The 24,721-nt window shown below is 57.6% G+C and overlaps 8 protein-coding genes and 1 non-coding gene across 9 annotated transcripts; 6 read left to right on the top strand and 3 right to left on the bottom strand.

The window, feature by feature from the left end:
- The first annotated feature begins 2,011 nt into the window (after positions 1-2,011).
- On the top strand, positions 2,012-5,241 carry LY79DRAFT_557048 (peptidase S41 family protein). Its single transcript, XM_060558066.1, has 4 exons — positions 2,012-2,399; positions 2,554-2,949; positions 3,034-3,743; positions 3,818-5,241. Exons 1-4 carry the CDS (start codon positions 2,192-2,194, stop codon positions 4,820-4,822), a joined length of 2,319 nt encoding a protein of 772 aa, XP_060413127.1. The 5' UTR covers positions 2,012-2,191; the 3' UTR covers positions 4,823-5,241.
- An 800-nt stretch (positions 5,242-6,041) lies between these two features.
- LY79DRAFT_557045 (uncharacterized protein) lies at positions 6,042-7,212 on the bottom strand. The gene is made up of 2 exons (XM_060558065.1): positions 6,658-7,212; positions 6,042-6,524 (listed from the first exon to the last, which is right to left on the bottom strand). The coding sequence occupies exons 1-2, from the start codon at positions 6,871-6,873 to the stop codon at positions 6,195-6,197; spliced, it is 546 nt and encodes a 181-aa protein (XP_060413126.1). The 5' UTR covers positions 6,874-7,212; the 3' UTR covers positions 6,042-6,194.
- Positions 7,213-8,569: 1,357 nt separating this feature from the next.
- On the top strand, positions 8,570-9,867 carry LY79DRAFT_557042 (uncharacterized protein). The gene is made up of 2 exons (XM_060558064.1): positions 8,570-8,714; positions 8,785-9,867. The coding sequence occupies exon 2, from the start codon at positions 8,945-8,947 to the stop codon at positions 9,461-9,463; it is 519 nt and encodes a 172-aa protein (XP_060413125.1). The 5' UTR covers positions 8,570-8,714; positions 8,785-8,944; the 3' UTR covers positions 9,464-9,867.
- Positions 9,868-9,872: 5 nt separating this feature from the next.
- Positions 9,873-12,230, top strand: LY79DRAFT_557039 (alpha-L-arabinofuranosidase). Its single transcript, XM_060558063.1, has 4 exons — positions 9,873-10,060; positions 10,140-10,601; positions 10,654-10,770; positions 10,834-12,230. The coding sequence occupies exons 1-4, from the start codon at positions 9,935-9,937 to the stop codon at positions 12,118-12,120; spliced, it is 1,992 nt and encodes a 663-aa protein (XP_060413124.1). The 5' UTR covers positions 9,873-9,934; the 3' UTR covers positions 12,121-12,230.
- Positions 12,231-13,305: 1,075 nt separating this feature from the next.
- Positions 13,306-14,435, bottom strand: LY79DRAFT_517676 (uncharacterized protein; the record flags this gene model as incomplete). The annotated part of the gene is made up of 2 exons (XM_060554957.1): positions 13,306-14,122; positions 14,236-14,435. 2 exons carry the CDS (start codon positions 14,433-14,435, stop codon positions 13,306-13,308), a joined length of 1,017 nt encoding a protein of 338 aa, XP_060413123.1.
- A 1,102-nt stretch (positions 14,436-15,537) lies between these two features.
- LY79DRAFT_557035 (short chain dehydrogenase) lies at positions 15,538-16,963 on the top strand. The gene is made up of 4 exons (XM_060558062.1): positions 15,538-15,890; positions 15,986-16,062; positions 16,151-16,234; positions 16,324-16,963. Exons 1-4 carry the CDS (start codon positions 15,691-15,693, stop codon positions 16,791-16,793), a joined length of 831 nt encoding a protein of 276 aa, XP_060413122.1. The 5' UTR covers positions 15,538-15,690; the 3' UTR covers positions 16,794-16,963.
- A 724-nt stretch (positions 16,964-17,687) lies between these two features.
- On the top strand, positions 17,688-17,788 carry LY79DRAFT_t157. Its single transcript has one exon. It is a non-coding gene; the product is annotated as a tRNA-Ser (tRNA).
- Positions 17,789-18,066: 278 nt separating this feature from the next.
- LY79DRAFT_557025 (uncharacterized protein) lies at positions 18,067-19,536 on the bottom strand. Its single transcript, XM_060558061.1, has 4 exons — positions 19,190-19,536; positions 19,055-19,115; positions 18,435-18,987; positions 18,067-18,303 (listed from the first exon to the last, which is right to left on the bottom strand). The coding sequence occupies exons 1-4, from the start codon at positions 19,422-19,424 to the stop codon at positions 18,226-18,228; spliced, it is 927 nt and encodes a 308-aa protein (XP_060413121.1). The 5' UTR covers positions 19,425-19,536; the 3' UTR covers positions 18,067-18,225.
- A 2,347-nt stretch (positions 19,537-21,883) lies between these two features.
- On the top strand, positions 21,884-24,554 carry LY79DRAFT_580608 (peptidase family M13; the record flags this gene model as incomplete). The annotated part of the gene is made up of 4 exons (XM_060560125.1): positions 21,884-22,019; positions 22,253-22,698; positions 22,828-23,067; positions 23,184-24,554. The coding sequence occupies 4 exons, from the start codon at positions 21,884-21,886 to the stop codon at positions 24,552-24,554; spliced, it is 2,193 nt and encodes a 730-aa protein (XP_060413120.1).
- Positions 24,555-24,721: the final 167 nt, after the last annotated feature.

The following is a 24,721-nucleotide window of genomic DNA, read 5'->3' as shown; positions in this document are numbered from 1 at the left end:
GAGGATGCGGGAGGCGCGCACGCGCAAGAGAGAAAGAGCGAGCGCATGATGGACAGGGAAAGGCGCGCTGCGGCCATGTCAAAGACACAGCAGGAGAGTTCGGCTGAAGAGCGGGCTGGCTCTTTGCCGTCTGCGGACGCGGGAGCGACGGCGCATTGTACTGCCCCCCCTTTCTCCTGTGCCAGCATGTGGACGAAGAAGAGCGGATGTTGAAATACCCGGACACGAGATCGAGTGAGCGGACAGCTTAGCGGCTACTCTATTGAGGAGCCCTCGTCTGTGTGATGCTATTCCCCCCCCTCGCTTCTCTTCTCTTCCAGAAGTACCTCTTGTGTATAATGACTCGCTTTCGTGTTTAGAAGACAAAAAAAGACAGGCCTCGAGTGCTCCCCTTCATGAGCCAAGAGGGCTGGCTGAGTGAGCGGTCACTCACTGACCGGCACGCGTGCCGCCTCGCGCCTCCCAACCAAGCCTGTCCTTGCACACGCACTATAGGCCGAGAGTTTTTGCTGTTTTTACTCTTTCTCGAAAGCTTCTCTTGAGCATACACCACAAGCAGGGAGGGAAGTCAGGGGGGGCGACAAGGTCACTTCCGCGGCAGCTGGGTAGAGACGCCCAGAGTACCCAGAATTGTTGGCCGAGAATGGCACGACGCTTCAACAAGGGGTATTTCTCGCGGCCGCTTTGATTGGGACCCTCATCTGTGCGCTCTTCCGAGCATGCTTCCTCGCAGAGCCCTCTCTGGCTGGATGGCGGGCAGTAAACGCCCCCACTCCGCTTATTGACTTATACTCGAGGTTTGGCGGTGCAATGGGGACTCTCTACATCCATAGTCGGCAATAACGGCTGTTAAAGCGAAAGGTGGGGAACCGAGCCATGGTTGCGAGGTCGGGTATTTCCCCTGCTCCTCAGCTGGTTTGTCATCTCATCGTAGGGCTGCCAAGCCAAGGTTCGGCTCCGGGCCTGCGAGGCGGCAAGAAGCTTTCATTACGGCGGGGAAGGACGACTAATTCCTACATTTAGCCAGAGGCCAAGCTCTGGCGGGATGAAAGATGGTGGGGAGGGGAGGGGAAAGCCGCGCGATGAGAGAGGCCACAACACAAGAAGCAATGACTGTCGCCGGCTTCTTAGCCGAGATCTTCGAACCCAAGACCGGGAGATGGTTGGTTAGAGCACCACGCTGACGGAAGATGTGTGTGTGTGTGTGTGTGTGTGTGTGTGTGTGTGTGTGTGTGTGCGCGAGAGAGAGAGAGTATGTGCGTGTGTGTGTGTGAGTGTGTTGGCTTGGCTATTGAGGATGACCTGTTCAGATCTTCAGACAAAGAAGTCCTTCTGAATGCGCCGAAACAGGATCCCAATCAACCGCCAAGACCGCTGTTACTACGTACTGAGTAGTGTAGTAGTACGGATATATCCGTACCTCGTACCGGGTTCTGTAAGCTCTTGATATGCTCCTCGATGGCTCCCGCTAGGCCTATTCAAGACGTGCTAGGCCCGTTCAAGACGTGCCAGGCCCGTTCGGAGAGTGTGACGGGCACAGATTTGGCGTCTGTCAAGGGGGTTCCCCTTGCACGGAGACAAAGTTTAAATGTAGTAGCGGCGGGTCCAGGAGGCGGGTGCTTATCTGAGTACTTGTGAAGGTTGTCGTGTTTCAAGATGGCTTCATGATTTGTGAGCGCACCCCCGTCCCCCCCCGGGGGCGTGTGTTGGAGCATCAGACCAGCATAGGAGATGCCGACCGCCAAGAACGGGGAAGAAACTCGAGGGCGATGCGAGAGTCGAGCATGTTTTGCAATACCCAACTTTGGACCGTTCGGTCTCGACGAAGCAAGAGGACAACCCGGCGAGGGCAATGCAGCTCTTAAACCCCCATGTGCTCGTCGATCCCTCCCGCACTCGCATTGTGGGAGCTTTCGAGTGTTCCCCCCAGGCTTTGACGTATGTATCTTCGTACAAGCCCCGTCATCTTTCCTTTCCCTTGTTTCTCTCTCTTTCTTGGGAGCCTGAGCTGGCCTCGTAGATAGCTGCGCCATCTATTCATTCCGATTCATTCCGATCCTTTCCTTCTTTTTCTTTTTCTTTTTCTTTTTTCTCTTCTCGGAATAGAACCAACGTAGGCGAGGAAGAGGCCGCATATAAGAGCAGAGAGCCTGTGGAAAGAAATCGTGAGAGGAAAGCCAGCAAGGACAGGATGAGGCTCACATTGTGGCCCTTGGCCGCGGCCGCTGCCGTGTTAGCCGTGCCGGCTCCTCAACAATTCCCGCCGATAAGGACCTCATCAGCTTCCGGTACACCGACGGCGTCGACATCACCCAACGCAACGGCCCCTGGCGGCTCCAACAATGCCTGCGCCCAGATCCAGCCCAAGGTGCAACAGTTCCTTCAGGCTAACCCGAAAGGTATGTGATTAGGAGAAGCCGTGTTGAACAAGTGTGTCTCGGACAGGACAAGAAGGGAAGAGGGGGGATACTAGTGGAACTAATTCACACTCCCACTCGAGAACGTTCAACGTCATGAACGTGTATCGATTGGCTCGCTAACTCGTCCAAACAGGACCTCCCCAAGTCCCGGCGCAGCTGGCGTTCGACTGCCTCCAGACGGTGCCGAATAAGCCCGGCCCGGCCAAGGATTTGATCACGAGTCTGAAGGCCTACATTCAATGGCAGTCGACCCTGGCGTGGCTCAAATCGCCGCCGGCGTCATACATGCTGCCGCCCACCGACATCGAGGGCGGCCTGGATGACATCGGACGCAAGGCCGAGGCCGGCCAATACAAGAGCGAGTACGATTTCCAACTTGCCATCTTCAAGTTGATCGCCTCGGCCCACGATGGCCACTTTGCCTTCCGCGGCGACGTGTTCAAGGGGTTCAGCTTCCGCAACAACCTCGCCAGCGACATCGTCTCCGTCTCCCGCGACGGTGTCGAGGTTCCCAAGCTGTATCATCTCTGTGAGTCCTGACGGGAAACAAATTCCCCTAGTGTGGTACCCGGCCCCCCTCCTCCGGCCAATGTGCTAATCCCTCTGGACGCAGCGCAAATAAACAACGACACCTCCGCCCCGGCCATCGTCAAGATCAACGGCAAAGATGCCGTCACGTCCATCGGCGAACTCAACCTGATGTTCAGCGGCTTTCAGGACCCCGACTCGCAGTGGAACTCCAACTTCAAGTCCTACGCGTCCAACCAGAGCTTCCTCGTCGTCGCCGCCTCCCTCGCCTTCCAGGGCAGCAAGGTCACCCTCACCTACGACAACGGCGAGGAGCGGTCCGAGGACAGCTTCGCGCTGATCCGGACGGGGGCCAACTTTACCGGCATCAACAGCGGCGAGGACTACTACAGCCGTTTCTGCGACCCCGACAACGCGCCCAAGGCCCCGGCGGCGCCGCCGCCCGGCATCATGCCGAACCAGACGAATCCCAAGCCGACTAAGCCCGATCTGCCGCCTCCCCCGCCGACCATCGAGGGCTACCCCTTCCCCATCGTGCGCGACAGCGGCGCCAACACCACGTCCGGCTACTTCCTGAACGGCACCGGCTACGACGACGTCGCCGTGCTCTCGGTCCTATCCTTTGCGTCTCCGGACCCCGAGACGATCGACGCCGTCGAGTACTTGACCAACTTCCAGAGCACCGTGGCTGAGTTCCTGGCCAAGAGCAAGGAGGCGGGGAAGAAGCGTCTCGTGATTGACGTCGCGGCCAACGGCGGTGGCTTCGTCATCGCCGGCTACGAGCTGTTCGCCCAGGTATGTAAACGTTCCAGAAGGAAGGAAGATATCCTTGCCTCTTTCTGGCGACCCAGACTCACCCTTTGTTCCAGCTTTTCCCCGAAGTGAACCGTTTCCAGGCGAACAACATGCGCTTGGCGGAGGGCCTTGTCAGCTTGGCCCGCCTCTCGGCCGGGCTTCCATCCAACTTCACCCCGACGTCGCCCGAGGAGCGGGATGCTATTGACGACCTGAGCGGCAGCTCCATCGTCAGCAACCTCATCCCCGGCGGCGTCTTCACCCCGGACCAGAGGGCCTTCACGACGGTTGACCAGATCCTGGCGCCCGTCACCCTCAACGGCGACAGCTTTACCGCCTACCAGCAGGCGCCCCTCAATGACACGGACCCGTCCTTCAATCTCACCGGCGTCGGCAGCCGGTCCAACCCGCCCGGCCGCGTCTTCGACCCCGAGAACGTCGTCATCTTCACGGACGGCACCTGCGGCTCCACCTGCACCATCTTCTCCTACCTCATGATCCTGCAGATGGGCGTCAAGACCACCGTCATCGGCGGCCGCCCCACCACCGGCATCATGCAGTCCGTCGCCGGCGTCGAGGGCGCCCAGGTCTTCTCCTTCAACGACATGACGGCCGACGCCAAGGCCATCCTCACCCTCACCCCTAAGGAAAAGCGGGAGGAGATCATGAGCGGCGAGCTCGGCGAGCTGGCCAAGGGCTACGCCATCAAGCGCTCCACGACCCCCAAGAGCGCCGGCGCCATCAACGCCAAGAACGCCTTCTCCATGTCCGACGCCAGTACGCCGCTCCAGTTCCTCTGGGAGCCGGCCAACTGCCGCATCTTCCACACCCGCGAGTCGCTCTTCCAGCCCGAGGTCGCGTGGAAGCGCGTCGTCGACGCCACCTGGAACAACCCCATGCAGTTCTGCGTCGCCGGCAGCCAGACCCCGGTGAAGAAGGACGCCACGACGGACCCGCTGTTCAGGAAGAGCCAGAACAACACCGGCTTGCCCAGCGCCGCCCCCGAGAGCGTGTCCGCCGCTAGCCTGAGACTTGCCGTCCTCCTGACCGTGCTTGCGGCTGCGGTGCTGAGTCTATAGAGCCTTTAAGGGTGTGCCTCTGCTGGTTTAAAACAATGAGGGTTCGAGTGACAAGAGGCGAGAGGAGGGAAGCTGATTCCACGACGAGGATACACGACACAGCTTCGATGGCGGACGGGATAGGGTCTTATACCACGACTCCGGGGCACTTGCTGCTCATGACATGTAATAAGCAGTGAGCAAACGGCAGACCTATTACCGCGGTTAGGAACAGTATCACTGGATTCAAGTAGTATTGGATGAGGTGGTCGATTAGGTGGACGTCTGTATAAAGCGCCCAGCTTTCTCGACATCCTGGTCAAGGTTTAAATTCATTTGGAGTTGATCTGGGTGGCGGCGCACTGGATTGCCACAGATAACAGCCTTCAGCTTAGGAAGGTATGTCAGGCTTACTCCAATATGAATATTATTATTCTTGCATTTAGTTGAATGTCAATGCAGTCTCTCTCACGTGAGCTATCCGTATGGTTCCCATGGCAGTGCTGACCGATGATGTGTGCTTTGGGCCATGATAATCAGAAAGGGCCTTGTCTCTTCTACTACGGTAGCTTCTAGGCCAAAGCCATGATTCAAGCACGAGTAAGTCGTATTCAACTGGACATGGTCACCAGGAAGCCCCCAGACCGTATTCGAACGTAAATACGTAAAACCACAAACAACTTTACCTCGAGATTTATCGTTATGCCGTCGAGGAAAACGCAGGCTTGGTTGGGACTGGCCAAACCATTTCATCTGATAAGACTGTCGCCAAGCCAAGCGGTCATTTTTCTTTTTCTACCTGCCGATCCCGTCAAACCTTTCTCGCTATTTGGGGGGCCCTGATCGGAGCGTGCCGAGAAACTAGGTGCCAGCTCGCCGGAACCTTCCCAGCTTCCGCACTCCAAACCCACGTGTCCGGAATGCTAATTGCGTTTCATTGTAGTCCAAGGTAGGTACCAAAAGCTTCTTTTTTAAAGTTGAGACGCAAGGTTTCATGATATCACCATTCGTTCTTCGCAACGATGTGTCGGTTTTGGTGTCAGAACCAACGCCAGGAGCCGTGCTTTCGAGAGTCTATCGGCATCTGCCGACGAGCCGCAACTCACGGAACTCTCGGCAAGGTTGCGCCGCCCTTGTCTATCTTTCCAGCCGGTCTGGGAAACCCCGAAGGATAAACGCTGTCAGCTGACTTGATCTTCAAGGCGATATTCCGGGATCGTGTCTCGCTCTGCGAGCGAATCGGGCAAGCATGTGAATCCAAGTTTATGTCAACGGTCGAGTAAGATATCGTTACGGAATAAAAGTACACCGAGCACAACCTAGTCAATACAAACATAAGCCGGGAACGTGCCGAGTCCCAACATACAGCCCAGACAGCCCAGACCGTAAAAGCCTACGCCTCCACCGAGAAGGCAGCCGTGAAAGCGGCAAGGCCGCAGAGCCACGCGCCGCCAAACATCAGATACCGAACCCTGTGCAGGCGGCCCCATTTCTCAATCAACTTCCCGGACTTTCTCCTGTCCAGCTCGGAGAGGGCGACCTTGTCGTCCAGCGTGATCAGAGCCTTGTTGGTCGGCATGATGACCATGGCGGTGTAAGGCAGGCTGGCGACACTGCAGAGCGCGGACATGATGGCGAGCCTCCGGGAAACGGGCGAATCTCCCCAGGCGAAGGCCCCGAGGTGCAACGCCGCCGTCAATCCGGTACCGACGATCACGTATGTCTGATCCCCCCACCGCCGAGATCGCCTAAAGTCAGTCGATGTTTTTTCTTTTCTTTTCTTCTTCTCGGGGTTGAGTAGGGTATGAGAGCGCTCTGCGACGAGCGCCCGAGTCCGGCGGGCGTGTGAGACTCACCGTAGCCCCGTCAAAGAAGAGCCTCCACACTCTCACTTTCTGCTTCGCGCTCAGTGAGCTCGTGCCCAGCTGGTCCCTAACGATGGGCAGAGGCCCGGCGAGGCTGAGCCCGACGTTGCCGAAGAGCAGGGATGACGTAACGACGAGGCCGGCGCCGAGCGCATATGTGGCCGGCGGTGCCCTGCCGAAAGAGGCGATGTAGGCTGATACGGACATTGTGTCGATCTCTCTCACTCTCTCTCTCACACACACACTCTGTCTCTCTCTCTCTCGACCGCGCGGTGGCCTTGTTCGAGTTTGCGATATCAGACGCGCGCTGCTCGCAGTCGTGCGGCGACTTGGAATGGGTGCGTGGTTGCTGGTCAGTGCACAGACGGTGATGATGTGATGAAGGGAGGCTCTGTGATTGTTGTTGGGTTCGCCCGGAGATGCGGTAAGCAGCCCCCCTTGGGGAGTAAATCACGCTTGTCCGGACGAGGGATGGAGGCTGGCCGTGCGTCTCAGCTCCTCAACACAAAAGCAGAGGCCGGTCACCTGGGCGGATCAGACTCCGGGCTAACTATCTGTGGCTTACTCCATGCGCCTCGTTGGCTTAGCTTCTTAGCTTGGGCATGGGTTTTCAGTAACACAATTCGCCAGCAACAACAGCTTACAATGCTATCTCACTATGTGTAATGCAGGAATGAGTGGCCATCCTGGAATAACGGTAGCTCGATTTATATTCCAGACATCAAGAAAAAACTTGACAGCTCATCTCCAGCCCGAAACTTGGGGTCAACCACTCTCTTGGCAGTGTCGTATGTCCCTTTGATGATATTGCAAGAAGGGTGTCCTACTGTTGAATACATCTCCTAACTTGGGTGAGTCGTTTATAGTGTTCACGATGACCGGTCATCGACATGGAATAGTCGAGTCCTGTAAGTGTAGCCGAGGCTCTGTTCTCCCCCATTAGCGCGCATACTGTCGCCTGAAAATAAGTCGATTCGGCATTTCAGCAGGTTGAGAAGCGAAGATGACTGTCAAGTCTGGTTATTTCATTAATAAATTGAGTTGTCAAATCCACGGTAAATGTCTCAGCAAACAGAGAAGAGACTTGTCGAATTGCATACGATAGGAACAAAATTTGATATAGTGGGTAGTAGTCTAAGGGAATACGAAGACCAAATATCATCTTACGAGGCTGAGGCGCATAATGAGCTACCTCTCAAGTATGTGACCTGAACTCACATCGCCTTCCAGTTTCCTCATGCGAAATGACCTTTCGGCTCTAAATTCACCTTCTGTTTTATTTCGATGTAAGACATTGGAGCGGTTCCCAGAAAATTGCAATCGTAGCTAATTATAGGCTTGACCTTGAGGTGGATAGTGGGTAATTATCACTTCAGAGTTAGATTCAATGTCACCCAATGAACATCACCAAAGTAAGTATTCCCATGTGAATTCCTCGCCACCAAGAGGGCAGGGCCTTGATATTAAGCGGGCCAAATTCTTCCCGCTCACAGCGCCTACCGTGATCATACCATAACAACGAGAAAAGCAGCAAGAATGTATGAATGCATTGATCGAATGTTCGCGCGCAGGCGTGGGGTTCTCTTGGTGATAGCACGGCCCATAGCACGGCAATCCATCCGGACTTGCTGATAAATCAGATCATGCCGTCAAGTGGCATCTATATTGCAATTGGAAAGATAGCGAGAGAGAGAGAGACAGAGAGAGAGAGCATGTAAGTTATGCCTAAATGACGTCAAAAGGTCACAAATCGCGGTTACAAAGAGAATGGCTGTGCGAGAGGAGAGATTACGCTTTGCCCTTGCAGCAGCGCGCGAACAAAAGAACCAGCGTCGTACGAAATACGGATAGCCGAACCAGAGCCCCAGATACGGTGGCGCAACCGATGGAGACGCAAGCGCATCGTATCGAAAAGGCGGCACAGCCCGGCCCCGAAGAACTCAAGTCTTGTTTGCTGCTGATGCTGCGGGGGGTTGAGTCATGGGAAACAAAACAAGCCAAGTCTTGGAAGAAACCATCGTATCATACCGACTCAGGGCCAAGAGAAGGTAAGCAAGCAAACCCAAGGAGTGTGTGTGCTTTGGCTGAGCCATGATGCATGACGCATTTCCCTTATAGCGCAAGGGAGATGGGCGAGGAAGAAAGAGAGAGAGATACGCACAGAGAGAGAGACACACATACAGAGAGAGAGACACACACACAGAGAGAGAAGAGAGACAGAGACAACGTGTGTAAGCATAAGGGTGGGCGGTAAAGTGTGCCCTTGACACTCTTCTCGATGCGCTCGAATGGGAGGGCGTCATCAGGCTATTCGGAGTTGGAAACGATGATGTCGGTGGACACCCCCCGGGACGATATTATCCTAGACCAAGCCCGGGGACATTCTCCAAGTTCCCCTCATTCTCAACTTCTCCTCCCCGGCCCGCCCCCTCACGGAAGCACATCACCCATCATCCTGAACCCTTGCCGGCCTGTCTCCCCCCTCCCCAACCTCTGTTTCCCCCACATCTCCAGAAGAACCCAAGTCGAACCACTCATGGTTCCCGCGCAGACGACAGACGCTATTCGATATCAACCGGCGGCCGATGTAACGCTGCCCCTTTATTTCAACCGTCCAATCCCGACCCCCGTCCGGGATAGGATCCTTGTCTCCCACCTCGTACGGATACATGAACACGCAGAACGCGGGACTTCAACCGAGGCCGAGAGCTGTGGTAGAAGAAAAAGTTGCAGAGTCTTGCGGGGGGGTGGAAGGGGTGTGAAGTCGCGCCTGGAGGAGCCTTGGCTTCGGTCCTGAAGCCACCGACATACAAACGCCCACAAAGGTTTTGTGTTCCGCCGTCTGGGCAAAGATACTCGCGCGAAGTAGCATGCTTGGGATTGCCGAGGGGGGCTGTCACCGGGTATAGGAAGAAGATGAACATCCTCAACTAGATGAATGGATGGCGTGCCATTGACTAGTTACCCGCACGAAAAAAAAGGACGAGACCGCGTTTCTCCCTCTCACCCCTCCCCCCCTCCCCTTCAGATGACCTAGATCTCTGTCGCATTGTCCAATTGGCGTTACTCGATGATGGCACCTCTTCCCCCAACCCATTGAGTCTGTCTGACTGGGATCGTCTTGCCATGCAGCTGCTGAACTTCAGACGATTATAAAGTCCTTCACCCCTCCGCAGCGCATTTGTTGGTTTCCTCTCTCCCTCTCTCGACACCTCTCGCGTCATTGCAAACCCTCCACCCCAGATCCCTCAGGCAACCGGGAAGCAACATGGTGTCACTCAAGTCGGCCCTCCTGGCCGCCACCTACGCGGTTTCGGCTGCTGCCGTCGACATCGCCGTCAAGTCCTCCGGCGGCAATGCCACCAGTGGCCACCAATACGGATTTCTCCACGAGGTTCGTCATCTTCGCTGAGCTCGTGTCTGCTCACATGAGTGGCCCGCTCGCTCTCATCTAATACCTCTTTTTTGTTCAGGACATCAACAACTCCGGCGACGGCGGCATCTACGCCGAGCTGATCCGTAACAGAGCTTTCCAATACAGCGACGAGTTCCCCGTGTCCCTTGCCGCCTGGCACCCGGTCAATGGCGCGAAGCTGGCCCTCAAGAACCTCGCCCAGCCCCTCTCCAGCGCCCTTCCCGTATCCGTCCAGGTCTCCGGCGGCAACAGCTCCGGCGCCATCGGGCTCAAGAACGACGGCTACTGGGGCATGGACGTCAAGGTGCAGAAGTACACCGGTTCCTTCTGGGTCAAGGGCGCCTACGACGGTGTCTTCACCGCCTCCCTGCAGTCCGCCCTGACCGACGACGTCTTCGGCTCCGTCGAGATCCAGTCCAAGGCCAAGGCCGACGAGTGGGTTGAGCACGAGGTCGAGCTCGTCCCGGAGAAGAATGCTCCTAACAGCAACAACACCTTTGCTATCACCTTTGATCCTGCGGTATGGATGCCCCCCCCTTGTCATGCCGCATGTACTGACCCCTCACTCTCAGGGAACTGCCAACGGCTCGTTGAATTTCAACCTGATCAGTCTGTTCCCTCCCACCTACAAGGGTCGGAAGAACGGTCTGCGTATCGACATTGCCGAGGCTTTGGCCGGTCTACATCCGGTAAGAGTCCCCCTTCCCCCCTGGGTCACGTAGATGGACGACTTGTTTCTAACACCAGAACAGAGCTTGCTTCGTTTCCCCGGCGGCAACATGCTGGAGGGGCTGAACAACAAGACCCATTGGGACTGGAAGGACACCCTCGGGCCCCTGAAGGACCGCCCCGGTTTCCAGGGCGTCTGGGGTTACCAGCAGACGCACGGCCTGGGTCTCGTCGAGTACCTCGAGTGGGCCAAGGACATGGACCTGGACGTCGTCATCGGCGTCTGGGCCGGCCTCGCCCTCAACGGCGACGTCACCGCCAAGGAGGACCTCCAGCCCTTCATCGACGACGCCCTCGACCAGATCGAGTTCATCCGCGGCCCCGCCGACTCCAAGTGGGGCGCCCGCCGCGCCGAGCTGGGCCACCCGGAGCCCTTCACGCTCGAGTACGTCGAGGTCGGCAACGAGGACTGGCTCGCCGGCTACCCCGGCGGTTGGGAGTCGTACAAGGAGTACCGCTTCCCCATGTTCATGGAGGCCATCCTGGCCAAGTACCCGGACATCACCGTCATCTCCTCGGGCGCCACCTCGGACGCCGACGGCTACGACATCCCCGCCCCGGCCATCGGCGACTACCACCCGTACCGCACCCCCGACGCCCTCGTCGACGAGTTCGACCGCTTCGACAACGACATCGGCCACATCGTCGGCGAGGTCGCCGCCACCCACCCCAACGGCGGCATCGGCTGGGACGGCAACCTGATGCCCTTCCCCTGGTGGATCGGCACCGTCGGCGAGGCCGTCTCCCTCATCGGCTACGAGCGCAACGCCGACCGCATCCCCGGCACCTTCTACGCCCCCGTCCTCCGCAACATGAACCGCTGGCAGTGGGCCGTCACCATCGTCCAGTTCGCCGCCGACCCGGCCATCACCACCCGCTCCACCAGCTGGTTCGTCTGGGAGCTCTTCGCCGCCCACCCCCTGTCCGAGACCCTGCCCACCGTCGGCGAGTTCGGCCCCGCCTACTGGGTCGCCGGCAAGAACGAGGCCAAGGGCAGCCTGATCTGGAAGGGCGCCGTCTACAACACCACCGACGGCGCCGACGTGCCCGTCAACGTCCATTTCGAGGGCGTCGCCGCCGGCACGACGGCCTCGCTGACCGTCCTGACCAACCCCGGCGGCGACCCGTTCGCGTACAACGACCCCCTCACCGGCGTCAACGTCGTCGCCAGCAACACCACCACCGTCACGGCCAACGAGGACGGCGTCTTCGCCTTCAGCCTGCCCGAGCTCAGCGTTGCCGTCCTCGACACGGAGGGTTCTGCCGGAGCGAAGCAGGCCGCCCGGGCTATCAAGAGTTTCCAGGCGTAGGAAACGATGGGTCGAGGACTCGGCGACCTGATGACTTGCTCACGTTGTATATGACTATCGGTGAAACAGAAGACAGGGTAGTAGTAATGTAGTCAAATGTCATGATATCACCATTGTCTCCCCATGCTAGTTAAGAGACGGCATGCACGTTTCTCATGATGGCTGTAGGCAAAACTAACTCTAGCTTCTTCCACTGCCCGGAGTTTGCTCGTCATGTAATCAAACAACACCTGCCAGCGTACGGGTGCTATGTTGTGTTCCCCCGGGTTTGTGCTAAGCGCCGTCGTGCTGACTTTTCAAAATCTTCTTGACGCAGTGTCCGGACATCTGCGCCGACTGCAAGCCCAACTGCTTCGGAGGCGCGGCGACGAACTTGGGCGCGGCGACGAACTTGGGCGCGGCGACGAACTTGGGCGCGACGTGCTTCCAGGAGGCAGATTGGTCCGTCAACGTCTTTCGCTTCCGGACGGGCTCGAGCAGCTGTTAAGTGAATGATATGGAGCAAAGAAGCAAGAAACGTACAAACACGACACGGGGAAAGGGGTTAACCCAACATGCGGGGGGGGTGTCAGTTCATCAGCTGCGACGGAAATAAGCTATGTCAAAAAGACGGTAAACTTTTACAACTTCGGTCGAACATGTGCTTAATAAGAGAAGAGAGAGAGAGAGAGAGAGAGAGAAGGGGAGGGGGGGAGAATAACGGACGAACAAACCTCTAGAATTACCAACCCTTTTGGAACTTCCCCGATTCGTTTATATGATGCAAAAACAGCTGATAAGAACCTGGTAGCAGTAAACGTACACTCCTGCGGAAATGCCTGGTCTAGTTCCGCCTTGCCAAACATCCCTGGAGTCCATCAGGTGTAAGGTCTCGAGGCGGCAGGCTATCTAACTAGCCATGCATCTTATGCTGACATAGTAACATAGTAATCCTACGTCAGCGACTACACAGATATGAAAACGTTCACCACGGAGTGTCACCAGAAACAGCGATAGGGACTGGCTACCAAGAAAGTCGCCCCCCCCTCAAGGCCGGACGAATTATCCCATCAAGAGCAAACAGACACCTTTTTGATTCAATTATACACGCTTTTCCCTTTCTACTTTACCAAGCCCCCCACCTCCTTTCCCCAATTTTCGTCATAAAAGCAAAAAGCAGGTCCCGGAGCTGCCCTTTCAAACAGATCATTCCCCCCCATTAGACCCCGGGTACGTCAGGTCGTGCGAGGCGACGCCCTTGAGGACGTCCCCGACGCCGGGGACATCGCCGTCCCCGCCCTGCATGACGGCGGCGTAGTTGTCCATCATCAGCTGGATGCCCGAGTCGTACCCCCGCCCGTCGAACTCGCAGTGGCCGCCGTCGGGCGTGTTGTCGGCCGTCTGGAGCCTGTCGATCTCCTCGGCCGTGAGGCCCTTGTCCTCGACGATCTTCCTGTACGCCCTGATGGCGGCCGGGATCGACATCGTCAGGCCCATTTGCTCCTTCTGGGTCGACTGGTAGTGGATGGGCGTGCTCGCGATGGCGCTCGCGGACGCCTCCGACACCTCGACGCGCGGCTCCATGCCGCCGCAGCCCAGGAACACGCCGCCGCCGGCGAAGTTGCCGATGTGGGCGGGCATGAAGTAGCCCGACAGCAGCAGGGAGCCGCCCGAGATGCCGGTGAAGTAGACGTTGGAGGAGTTGAAGGCCAGGTACTTTGGCAGGACCTGCATGACGAGGTCGTTGACGGCCTTTGCGTGGGCGACGCCGTTGACGCGGCCGAGACCCATGCCGCCGCCCCAGCGGAGGTTGTCGTCCGGCGCCAGGACGGCCACGCCGGCCAGGCCGTTCTTCACGCCCTGGTTGGGCATCTGGAAGAAGGACTCTCCGCCGTCGCCGTGGAGCATAACGTTGAGCCCCAGGTTCCCCGGGGCGCCGGTCGTCTTGCCGCCGCCGGGGACCTTGCTGGCCATGGTGAACTCGCCGGCGGGGCCGCTTACGCGGAAGCGTATCTTTAAGCCACTGATTTTTTTTGGTTCTTGTCAGCCTTTCCCGCGAAAACTAATCTGGCATTAGGGGGAGGGGGTGGGGGGAGGGCGCCTCATGACTGGAGGAGGAGGGCGGAAAAGACTCACTTCACAGACTCAGTGGTGTCCAAGATGATGGAGGAGCCATCTTTGGCCTTGGTCATGCCCAGCGGAACCCTGTTGGCAGCCTCGGCCGGAGTCTCTTTTGTTGCGTGAACAGGGGTCGACTGAGGAAAGCCCTGGACGCTGCCGAGCAACGAGGCGACCAGGACGGCGCAGGCCGCCTTGAAGTGGATCGAGGACTTCATCTTACACGGAACGTACGCTCGAAGCTTATGTGCCTTTTTTTGCTTGAGAGGAGGAGGAGAGACTGCAAGAGAGGTGTGAAGAACGGTTGAGTTTGACTGACGTGAAGCTAGTCCGGCTTTATACTCGGTCGTGGGCGACCCCGCGTCTTCGTGGAAGGGGGTGGGGGGGACAAGAGGCATCGGCGTTCCCTTCCGAAGCAGCGACGACGGCCTTTTCTCGTGGTTGTTTGAGAGTCATCTCGGAGGGAAAGGGGAATGTGGGTGGGCGGCCTAGTCAGGAAGGTTTTCTCGAAAAGAGTTTCATCTGAACCCTCCGCCCAGAAGGCCTCTGGAGCGGCTATGGCCGTGCCGTTGGGGGGGTTGGACGAGTAAGGCGTGAGGGAAGCGAAGGGGGGCCAGCAAACGGTCGAGGATAGAGTCGCGATTCACCCGGCGCGCCCGCCTCCACGTCGATCCAGAAACATGAAACAAAACGCCCTCGCCGGGCCTCATCCTTGCTGCGAAGGCGGAAATGGTGAGAAAACGGCGAATCAGCGGCCCCTCCTCCTTTGAAGATGCTGATTGTCTCGCTCTTCCCTAGTCATTGTGTGCGATCGACACGGCATTTGTTTGGTTTCTAAGCAGAGAAACATCACTCCCGTTCAGCTTGACTCGAAATCATTGCCAAGCTCGCTGGCGTGGCGAGGCGAGGCGAGGCGAGGAGAGGCGGGACGAGAGAATTACCAATGTTTTGTCATTTCTGTTCTTGTTGGTGAGCCTTGTCGGAACTTGCAACCCTCGGTTTCTCTGCAAGCCGGGGGCTCACAAGATCAGTTGCGGGTTGGTGGTTTTGAGTTAAGGCTCTAACGTAGAATCCTGCATCATACGCGTGAGATTCACCTTGATTGCTTGCTGCATGGTGTTGAGGCCAACTCTGACATAACTCAAAACTATTCTCGACGAGGGTTTGGATGGAGACATAACGTGAAGGACTCTTGAGAAAACACCACCGGCCGGGATTCCTTCCGGCCGGCGGCCCGCTGCCCGCCCACTGCCGCCCCAATGACCCAGTCCCAGTGGGCCGCGAAACGCCCCCTCCCCCGCCTTCGGACGACTGCGCACCGATGCGGAGACCTGTTGGGTCCTGGTTTCCCTCGATAAAGGGACCTCTGCTTCTCGCCATTATCTCCGTCACGGTAGATGGATTCCGTATAAACTTGCACGTCTTGAGACCCTGCACAGATTCGGTCAGAATTGGAAAGACACGCCCGGCAACATGTCCATGTCGACGGAAGACTGCCAGAAGCCCCGCGAGGGCTTCCCCCGCCCATTCCCCGATACCCCGTCCAACGTCCTAGAGCAGCTCCGTGTGGCCGCCAAGGTCATCGTGGTCACTGGCGCAGCGGACGGCATTGGCTTCGCCGTCTCCGAGGCCATGGCCGAAGCCGGGGGCAACGTTGCTCTGTGGTACAACTCGTAGGCCGGCCCCGCCTCATCCCCATTCCCTTAATCACGGGACGGCCGAGGTCCCTCCGTCAAATCCGAGTTGGCCCTGACTAATGGCGGGATAGAAACGACGTCGCGATCCGGAAAGCTCGGGATTTGGCAAGCACGCACAACATAAAGACTTTGGCTTACAAGGTCGACGGTAGGTTTTCTAGCTAGGGTCCCGGGACCATCTAGGTCCAAGTTGTCTTGTCGCCTGGCGCGACACGATGCTGACCGCGAGGGAGCAGTATCCGATCCGACGCAGGTCCAGGAGGCCATGGCAAAGGTCGTCAGAGATTTTGGAAAGATTGACGTCTTCGTCGCCAATGCCGGTGGGTTCTCTTCCTCTCTTTCTCTCTCCCCGCAGTCCATGTGTGGTCGGTTAGCTATAAAAAGAGGTAACAAGCCAAAACAAAAAAAGGCATGGCCATCTCGAAGCCCATCCTGGAGCAGACGCTCGACGAGTACCGGAAGCAGATGTCGGTCAACGTGGACGGCATCGTGTACTGCGCAAAGTACGCGGGCGAGGTCTTTGAGCGCCAGGGCTCGGGCAACCTCATCATCACGTCGAGCATGAGCGCCCACATCGTCAACGTGCCGGTGGACCAGCCCGTCTACAACGCGACCAAGGCGTTCGTCACGCACTTTGGCAAGTCGCTGGCGCGCGAGTGGCGCGGCTTCGCCCGCGTCAACGTCGTCTCGCCCGGCTTCTTCGACACCAAGATGGGCGCCGGGCCCCAGGCCCTGCAGGAGGCGTACCGCATGGCGGCCCTCGGCAGGCAGGGCCACACCAAGGAGATCAAGGGCCTGTACCTCTACCTGGCCAGCGACGCCTCCACTTACATGACGGGAAGCGATGTCATCATCGACGGCGGCTACGTCCTGCCCTAGGCGGTCGGGGACGAGGGTTATATGCCTCCTCCATTACGTGTATAAACTCAGTGCAGGATGTAGATGTGATAGAAGAGCGCCCCCCTTGTTTTTTCTGGGGGGGGGGGACGGAGATGAAACATTGTCTTTTGTTTCCATGTTAATAAAGTATAACGTTGTTTGAGATGAACGAGCGGCACACCGTCCACCTCCATGCTGCATGGAGGAGCAGTATCGAGTCAAGGCAGGGAGACTTGGGTTCGGTCATGTGCCAGGGTTCTGCTTCCGAGACTCGACACGGCGATACTGTACAACACAGCCAAGCAGCGGTGCCAATTTCCCAATAGTCATCAACTAGGCAAACTCGGCTTTCCGAGTTCGTGGTGTACTTGCAGTAACTTCAAGGCCGCTGCCACGTTCTTGTTTTCGATCATCCGGTACGTGCAGCCAGTCCTCCCCCCACCCTTGCTCCTCATTTTGCTTCCGGAAACGGACATGCTTCCCCGATTGGCGGAGGCGACGACCTGAGAACTACCTAGAATTGCGCATCGTATGCTTGCCCAGCGTGGGCAGTGACTGAGCAGTGACTGAGCGGAAAGGCTGCATGCAAGCCGCTCCTGGCACCAGCCGGCCTCAACATGACGACGCCGGGGAGTCGGCTGTTCGACTTTGGAAACACAGAAACTAAGTAATGAAATACGCGGGCTTCCGTCTCGTGCAAGTAGCCCATCGTGAACATACGACGAGTCCCCGACGGGCTTCTCGGCTTGTTCGTTCACCCATGAAGGTCTGCGGCATGACTAGGTAAGATGTGGTGGAGTGATGATGACACAGGGAGGGGGACAGGGACTCAGAGGGTCGCGGCGGGGAATATGGAGCTTTCCCCGCCCTCGCATGTCAACAAAACGGTCACTAGTCAAGGTGCCAGAGTGGTTAATGGGCTGCCCTGCTATCAAACCTTGATTCCAGATTAGGCAGTGGCTTCGGTCGCGCAGGTTCGAATCCTGTCCTTGACGCATGAATCTTTTGCAATTTTGGCCATCTCCGTCTTCTTTTTCGTATCGTTTTTGATATGCGTTGTTGATCCGCTTTACATTCGTGACCCGCCGTACAGTTACGGTAGTTGATTAGGTGGTGGTACCTTGCCTAAGCCGGTCGGTCAGTCGGTCCTGTGGGCGCTGCCGGGTCCGAGTCAGGTAGCACCCGAGTCAACAAGTTGCTGGTTGATGCTTCTCTTCTCACACTGGATGCTACCCAGCTTTTCAAACGATTCACATCTGAGGGAGGCGGGCTTAGTGAGCTATCTAGTTTATTTCTACCAGAGTACTGATGTGTGTGTGCCCGTCCGATTACGTGAAGCTTCCTACCTGCGCGTCCCATTCCGTCCCAAACTCCGAGCTGCCCGAGTGGTATGTATAATAACCCCGAAACTACCAACCCTAACTAATACCCTTTAGACTCCCACCGTGTGGCTGAAGATCTTGGCAGCCAGCTGGGTGAGCAACCTTGCGCGGTCCGGCTGAGGAAGCTCCTGCAGGACTGTTTGTTAGCAAACGATACGTGCTCTTACATCTTCAACAAAACATCATGGATACGAATGAGTAGGGCTGACTGACATCTATCCCGCAGAGATAGATGCATGCCCGCCAGACCCGCACTGACCTGGAAAACGGCGTAGACGCTCTTGCCCCGCGTGTCTCGGACGGCGCCGAGCCTGTTGCCGGCGACGGCCCCCGCGACGGCGCCGGGCATGTTACCGACGATGAATCCCAGCGCGCCGCCGCTCAGCCCGCCGATGGTGCCCCAGAAGGAGCCCGTCGGCCGGTTCGTGCCGTCCTCGGCCATGCCCTCCTCGCGCAGCATCTCCTCGAACACGTCGCCGAACTGCTGGTTGCCCGCCTTCTCGCGCTCCGCCTCGCTCTGCTTGCCGCCCGTGAAGAAGTTCCACGCCCACGAATAGGCGCTCTGCGAGTTCCCGCCACCACCGGTCTGCTGGGGCGGCACCTCCTCGGCCGGGTCGTCGTCGTCGGAGAAGTCGCCGTACGTCGCGCCGGCCGACGCGCCAAACAGTTTGCGCTGGGCGTCGTACTCGCGCCGTCTTTGCGTGTCGGAGAGCGTGTAGTAGGCATCGTTGACAAGCTGGAACTTGCGGGTGCGGGTCGCGCGTTCGGGCGAGTCGGCGGGGACCCTGTCCGGATGTGTCTTCAGGGCTGCCCTACACGAAAAAAGCATTAGCGCCGTATACTCTCAAGTTTGGAAACAAGCTTCGATCGGGCGCCTACTTCTTGTATGCATCACGAACTTGCTGCGTTGTGGCCGTCTCCGCGATCTCGAGGATCTTGTCTGTGGCGCCATGTTAGTCGCATCTCGGGGGCTATGACGGCGGGGTGTGGTAGCTGCTGGGTGGGGACACATACAATAGTCGGGAGGGGCACCAGCGTTCGCCATCTTGAAGTCTGCTAGGGTGACGGATGCTAGGTTCGAGGTTTTTTTTCTTTTTCTTTTCAAGATGACAAAATGGTGATAACAGAAGACGCAAAGCAAGGGAGGAGGGAGGAACGGAGCCTGCCCGTGATCAGGTCCCAGATTTGCGCTTGAGATGGATGTCGTGTCGCCTCCCTCCAAACAGCTACCGGTAGGCGTCAACGTCATTGTGGCGCATGAAACCGAAATGCGAACGTGGCTTGATCTTGATCGAGGACGGTGCAGGGCTTACCTTGCGGCGGCTGTCTCCGGCATTTAACCGAGCTTGCTTGCATGATCTGTGCACGCCGCAGTCGATGCTTATGTCATCAAGCAAACCAACACGTGATCATCTTTGGATTCTTTGCCGTCTCCTTCCATCTCTCTCCCTCTCAGTTCTCCCTCCCATAGACGACGACGACGACGACGACGACGACGACGTAGGTATCCACATACTGGACCGCTCCGTGGCCGGTGATTGATGACGGTGAGGCCCATGTACAGCATTGATCACTTTCGAAGCCTTCAGATGGGCCAGTTTTCGCGAGGTCCTCTCCGAAGGGCATGCCTCTCGCGGACCGTTCACCTCTCGTCAACCAGGCGAAACGAACTGCGACAGGCATCGCCGGGGATTTAAGGTTATCTATCGCGCCCCCTTGGAGCAGCGAACTTCGCATGATACCCTCCCTCTGCCGTTGTTTTGAACCGACTGGACTCATACCGTCGCTCAACCGGTACCAAGACAGCGCGACATTGACCAAGCGGATGCGACAGCCCACTTGACCCTACGCTGACGGGTCAGCCGAGGCTCCTATACCTACACTAGTTTCAGGGCCCCTACGACGCACAGCGGCTGCATGTCCTGGGCATGGAGATTAGGTTCGCGCCTGAAAGCTGTTATGGAGGAGCGATCCGCGTTGCGGGGAAAAAGCAGGGTGCATGGGAAAGTCTAATTGCCAGGCTTTCCAACCAGTGAGCGACACTCGAAATAGGTGACTAATAAGACTCAGCTCCTGAGACGGAAAGTCGGGGTTGGAATGCGGTGCAACTGGCCGCGGCAGGATGCCCTGGAGGGCTGATTAGTCTAACGCCGCGCCCCATCCCTCAGCCAATATGTCTTGGATGTCAAGTTCCAAGGCCAGAACTTACTGGCTACTGGGTCAACACGTGTGCTGACGTGTGTGTATGCGTCTGAGTGATACATACACATACATCATCACGACCGAGCCATGATGATTTTCATACTTGGACATTCATTCACAAGAGCCAAACGTCTTCTGAGCCGAAACCCAGCCACAATACTCTGCCTCACCTGCCTTTGCCTCCTTTGGGCTGGATATATTCGAAAACCGTTTGGGAGCATAAGATGTCGTCCTGCAGCTGAGAATCTCGGCCAGAACTATCGATTCTTGCTCAGCTATGCGGCTCACCGTTCCCTCCCTGCAATTACTCACTAACCTCTGCCGGCCGCACCCACATCCCCGATCGACTTTGTCACCACACAAGGCTCTTCTTGTGTGCCAAGCTGGCTTAGGATTAGCCAAGACGCAACGAATGGACATCCCACCAAGGGGGGAGGACTGGGCACTCTTCACCTCTCAGCCTGGAGCAGAAGGTACGGGCACGTACGGACTCGTGTCACGGCAAAGCATGACGATCCCCAAAGACCGGACCAACCTCTCGTTGCTTTTCCCCGTTTGCATAACATCGATCACCGCGAACTCGGACAGGCTCGTCTTGGTGATCTTGGCGTCCTGCTTGTTCTGTTGAATATGCACAGCTAAAGGGGCCTATGGCGTCGTATCGTATCTTCGGAGTTTCTGTCCAGCACTTTCGCTTGGGTCTACCAATTCACCAGCGAACAGCACCTCCGTTGCATGACTTCAATAAAGATCAATGCGACGTGAGATTTAACTGGGAGGGAAGAGATCAGAGACCGGCGTCATCCTTATGTATATCTGGCTGCGGCGATAGAGGTTGCTGGAAAGTGAAGCCATCTCCGGTACCGTCTGCGACTCAAAGCGCAAGGGTTTCGATGACCTCCAAGGCAGAGTTCAATATGGCTGACACTTCAGTCACCCCGCCATCCTAAAGGTTATGACGGTAGATTCAACAGTGCCATCATCGCCGGTACGTCAAGCCACAACCCAGGTCGCTAACGTTCTGGCGCCTCCAGGTCGTTTACGCCGTACTCGAAAGCAAAGTCTAACTCAGCTACTCTACGTTATTAAATGTTCTATACCGTATTAAGAGATTGGGTTGTTGCATAGGTTAGAGATGCCACGTATCATGTCATGATGTTTGTATGTGTAGTTGGCTAGATTGTTGAGGTAGGTAGGTAGGTAGGTAGGGAGTAGGGAGTATCATGGAGAGGAAGCTACGTGTAGTGGCCTCCGTGCCTGCCGTAATATAGCATATCAGATGTTTACATATTGTGATATTTATATACCAGGTGAACTGTACTAGACTGCTTATGCGCGGGTGGGGGGGGTCTGGATCATCTATACTCATCAACATATATATAAAGAGCAACCCAAACCCTGACGGACGACAACAATCGCCGACTTCCCTCTCTCTGTCTCTCTCTCTTTCTCTCTCTCTCTCTCTCTCTCTATCTCCGTCTCTTCGACTCGTTCCATCTTAACACAATGGCTCCCGCGGGCCCCAACGGCGACGCCGGCAGCATCTGCACCACGCCAGCATGTATCGAGATCGCATCCGATATTCTCCTCAGTCTTGCGCCTAACTACACAAACATCGATCCGTGCACAGACTTTGACCAGCGTACGTCGAACGGACTCAAGCACCACCACCCCACCTTCATGCTTCCCCAACCCGTCACCTGCCCGCATGACATCCGTCTCTACATTCCTCTCCCCCCATCTCCCCGCGTCCAAGCTTCCGATGCCTATTTCGCAACTCTTTTCCATGTTTTTCAAATCCGCAGTCCCCCGGAAACAGGGGTGGAAAGTCAAAATGCCATGAATCTCCGTCCACTGACAACCCTTTTTTGGCAGTGGCATGCGCAGGCTGGAACTCGAAGCACGCCCCGGGCGCTGGTCAGGGCAGGGCCTCCGCATTGGGCGAGGTCAGCAAGACCGTTTCCTTCATGCTCAAGGACATCCTGGAGAGTCCGTACCCCACCGGGCCCGACGCCGGGTTCCTGACGGCGTCCCTGTCCAAGGAGCAGGTCAGCATCGACCAAGACAATTTCAACCTCATCGTCACCACGTACAACGCCTGCCTGAACAACACCGCCGTCGAAGCGGCGGGCCTGCGCCCGCTGATCAGCCTCATCGACCGCGTCGCCGCGGCGTTCCCCGTCGCCAACACGACGGAGGACAAGGCACGCAAGGTGTCAAAGGGTGATGCCGAGAACATGGGGAAGGCCCTGCTGCTCTTTAGTCAGCATGGCCTCTCGACTTTTGAGAGCATCGATGTCGCCTTTGAAGACCTGAATCCCGTGAGTCCTTTCCTCGTTTGCCGCCGGCCCTCATCAATGTCTCGTCAACGCGGCCTCCACCCCCTTCCCCCCCCCCCCTCCTCCCCGAACCTCCATACCTTCCGAGCACCGAGCCTGACGGAACAATAGAACAAAACGATCCTCTCGGTCATCCCCGGCGGCAGTCCTTTGATCTCCAGATCGCAATCGCGCAACAATGACACGGTCGAAGAGTATGTGCGTGTTGTGGCGGGGATCCTCCAAGAGGTGCATCCCAACAAGCCCACTCCCAGTGATGCCCAGAGACTCGCAGTCGACATTATCAAGTTTGAGAGGGAAGCGTCCGACCTGTCCTCCACAGACGACAGTCGCCAAGGCGACGATGACTTCGTGAGTCTTGCTGCCCCCATTTTATGATCTGCCCTCTTCCACGACCGGAAACACAACCCACCAGCACGGTCCCTAAGCTCGTTTCTCAAAACTAACGGGTTGCGTTTCTTTCAAAGTCACCGAGCAAGAGGTTCAAGTTGGAGGAGGTCACCAGAGTGGCGCCCGAGCTCAACCACGACTTTGTCCTCAAGAACCTGATGCCCATGGACTACGACCCCGAGGCGCTGTACTTCTCGCCCGCGTACTTTGGCAACCTCTCGCAGCTCCTCGCCAACACCACCGTGGAGACGGTCCAGGGCTTCTTCGTGTGGAAGGCTGCCGCCGCATTTTCCCCGTACGTCGAGTCCCCGCCCACGAGGCGGCTGAACGACTTCAAGTCCACGCTCCGCGCCGTGGACCCGGCGCGGGTCGGCAGGGCGGCGAGGTGGGAGGAGTGCGTCCAGCACGTCGACGACGGCGTCCCCTGGAGCAGCGTGCCCAAGGGCCCGGGCTGGATCCTCAGCCGGTTCTACCTCGACAGGGCGTACTCGAAGGAGGCGCGCGAGCTCGCGACGAACATGATGGGCACCATCCAGCAGGCCTTCATCTCCCGCCTCGACGACAAGGACTGGCTCTCGTCCGAGGTCAAGAAGGCGGCCGAGGAGAAGGTCAAGGCCATCACGAGGAAGATCGGGTACCCGGACATGTCGCCCGACACGGCCGACCCCCGCAGCCTCGCCGACTACTTCTCCGGCCTGAAGGTCGGCGACGGCTACTTCGACAACGCCGTCGCCTTCGCCGCCTTCGCCAGCAAGAAGGTGTTTGCGCAGCTCGGCAAGCCCAGCGACAGGGGGCTGTGGCTCCAGACGCCGTCGACGACCAACGCGTACTACTACGCCGCCTACAACGACATCGTCGCCAGCGCCGGCATCCAGCAGCAGCCCATCTACAACGTCGAGTACCCCTCGTACATCAACTACGGCGGCCTCGGCTCCATCCTCGGCCACGAGCTCACGCACGGCTTCGACAACAACGGCCACAACTACGCCGCCAACGGCTCCCTCGTCAACTGGTGGGACGACAAGAGCCTCGAGGCCTTCAACAACCGCACAAGGTGCTTCGCCGACCAGTACCAGAAGTTCTCCGTCACGGCGCCCAACGGCACGCAGGTGCCCGTCCGCGGCAACTTCACCCTCGGCGAGAACATCGCCGACGCCGGCGGCGTCTCGACGAGCTACGCGGCGTGGAAGAAGCTGGAGGGCACCAGGGACGCCAAGGACGCCGACCTGCCGGGCCTGCAGAAGTTCTCGCACGACCAGCTCTTCTTCCTCCGCTGGGCCCAGTCCTGGTGCAGCAAGTCGTCCTCCAAGGAGTACGACGTCTACCTCCTCGGCACCGACGTCCACTCCCCCGGCTTCGCCCGCATCAAGGGGCCGCTGGACAACTCGAAGGACTTCCGCAGCGCCTTCAACTGCCCCCAGAAGCAGCCGACGTGCGAGCTCTGGTAGACCCGCGCGCGCCAGGTTAACGGAAAAGGGGAAGGGGGGGTGGGTTTCTGGACGTTATGCCGACTGTTACACGGTGGCTGTATGACCGGCGTCTTGCAGTAGAGTGCCAAAGACACTTGGAAGGGTTCGCTTCCTGCTTCCATCTCCCTATGCTTTTGCTGTTTGTT

The sequence above is a fragment of the Colletotrichum navitas genome (genome assembly GCF_030913465.1).
Source record: "Colletotrichum navitas strain CBS 125086 chromosome Unknown LY79scaffold_38, whole genome shotgun sequence".
NCBI classification, from domain to species: domain Eukaryota; kingdom Fungi; phylum Ascomycota; class Sordariomycetes; order Glomerellales; family Glomerellaceae; genus Colletotrichum; species Colletotrichum navitas.
This window is presented reverse-complemented; position numbering and strand designations above follow the sequence as displayed.

Bases quoted from the DNA above. Each gene is read 5' to 3' on its own strand.
- LY79DRAFT_557048 (XM_060558066.1), top strand. From the start codon at position 2,192: ATGAGGCTCACATTGTGGCCCTTGGCCGCGGCCGCTGCCGTGTTAGCC. The intron at 2,950-3,033 runs GTGAGTCCTGAC...CTCTGGACGCAG, and splicing joins TCCCAAGCTGTATCATCTCT to CGCAAATAAACAACGACACC. The intron at 3,744-3,817 runs GTATGTAAACGT...CCTTTGTTCCAG, and splicing joins GCTACGAGCTGTTCGCCCAG to CTTTTCCCCGAAGTGAACCG.
- LY79DRAFT_557045 (XM_060558065.1), bottom strand. From the start codon at position 6,873: ATGTCCGTATCAGCCTACATCGCCTCTTTCGGCAGGGCACCGCCGGCC. The intron at 6,525-6,657 runs GTGAGTCTCACA...TGGGGGGATCAG, and splicing joins TCTTCTTTGACGGGGCTACG to ACATACGTGATCGTCGGTAC.
- LY79DRAFT_557042 (XM_060558064.1), top strand. From the start codon at position 8,945: ATGCGCTCGAATGGGAGGGCGTCATCAGGCTATTCGGAGTTGGAAACG.
- LY79DRAFT_557039 (XM_060558063.1), top strand. From the start codon at position 9,935: ATGGTGTCACTCAAGTCGGCCCTCCTGGCCGCCACCTACGCGGTTTCG. The intron at 10,602-10,653 runs GTATGGATGCCC...CCTCACTCTCAG, and splicing joins CTATCACCTTTGATCCTGCG to GGAACTGCCAACGGCTCGTT. The intron at 10,771-10,833 runs GTAAGAGTCCCC...ACACCAGAACAG, and splicing joins CTTTGGCCGGTCTACATCCG to AGCTTGCTTCGTTTCCCCGG.
- LY79DRAFT_557035 (XM_060558062.1), top strand. From the start codon at position 15,691: ATGTCCATGTCGACGGAAGACTGCCAGAAGCCCCGCGAGGGCTTCCCC. The intron at 15,891-15,985 runs GTAGGCCGGCCC...ATGGCGGGATAG, and splicing joins GTTGCTCTGTGGTACAACTC to AAACGACGTCGCGATCCGGA. The intron at 16,063-16,150 runs GTAGGTTTTCTA...GCGAGGGAGCAG, and splicing joins TTTGGCTTACAAGGTCGACG to TATCCGATCCGACGCAGGTC.
- LY79DRAFT_557025 (XM_060558061.1), bottom strand. From the start codon at position 19,424: ATGACGTTGACGCCTACCGGTAGCTGTTTGGAGGGAGGCGACACGACA. The intron at 19,116-19,189 runs GTATGTGTCCCC...ATGGCGCCACAG, and splicing joins TGGTGCCCCTCCCGACTATT to ACAAGATCCTCGAGATCGCG. The intron at 18,988-19,054 runs GTAGGCGCCCGA...TTTTTCGTGTAG, and splicing joins GTTCGTGATGCATACAAGAA to GGCAGCCCTGAAGACACATC.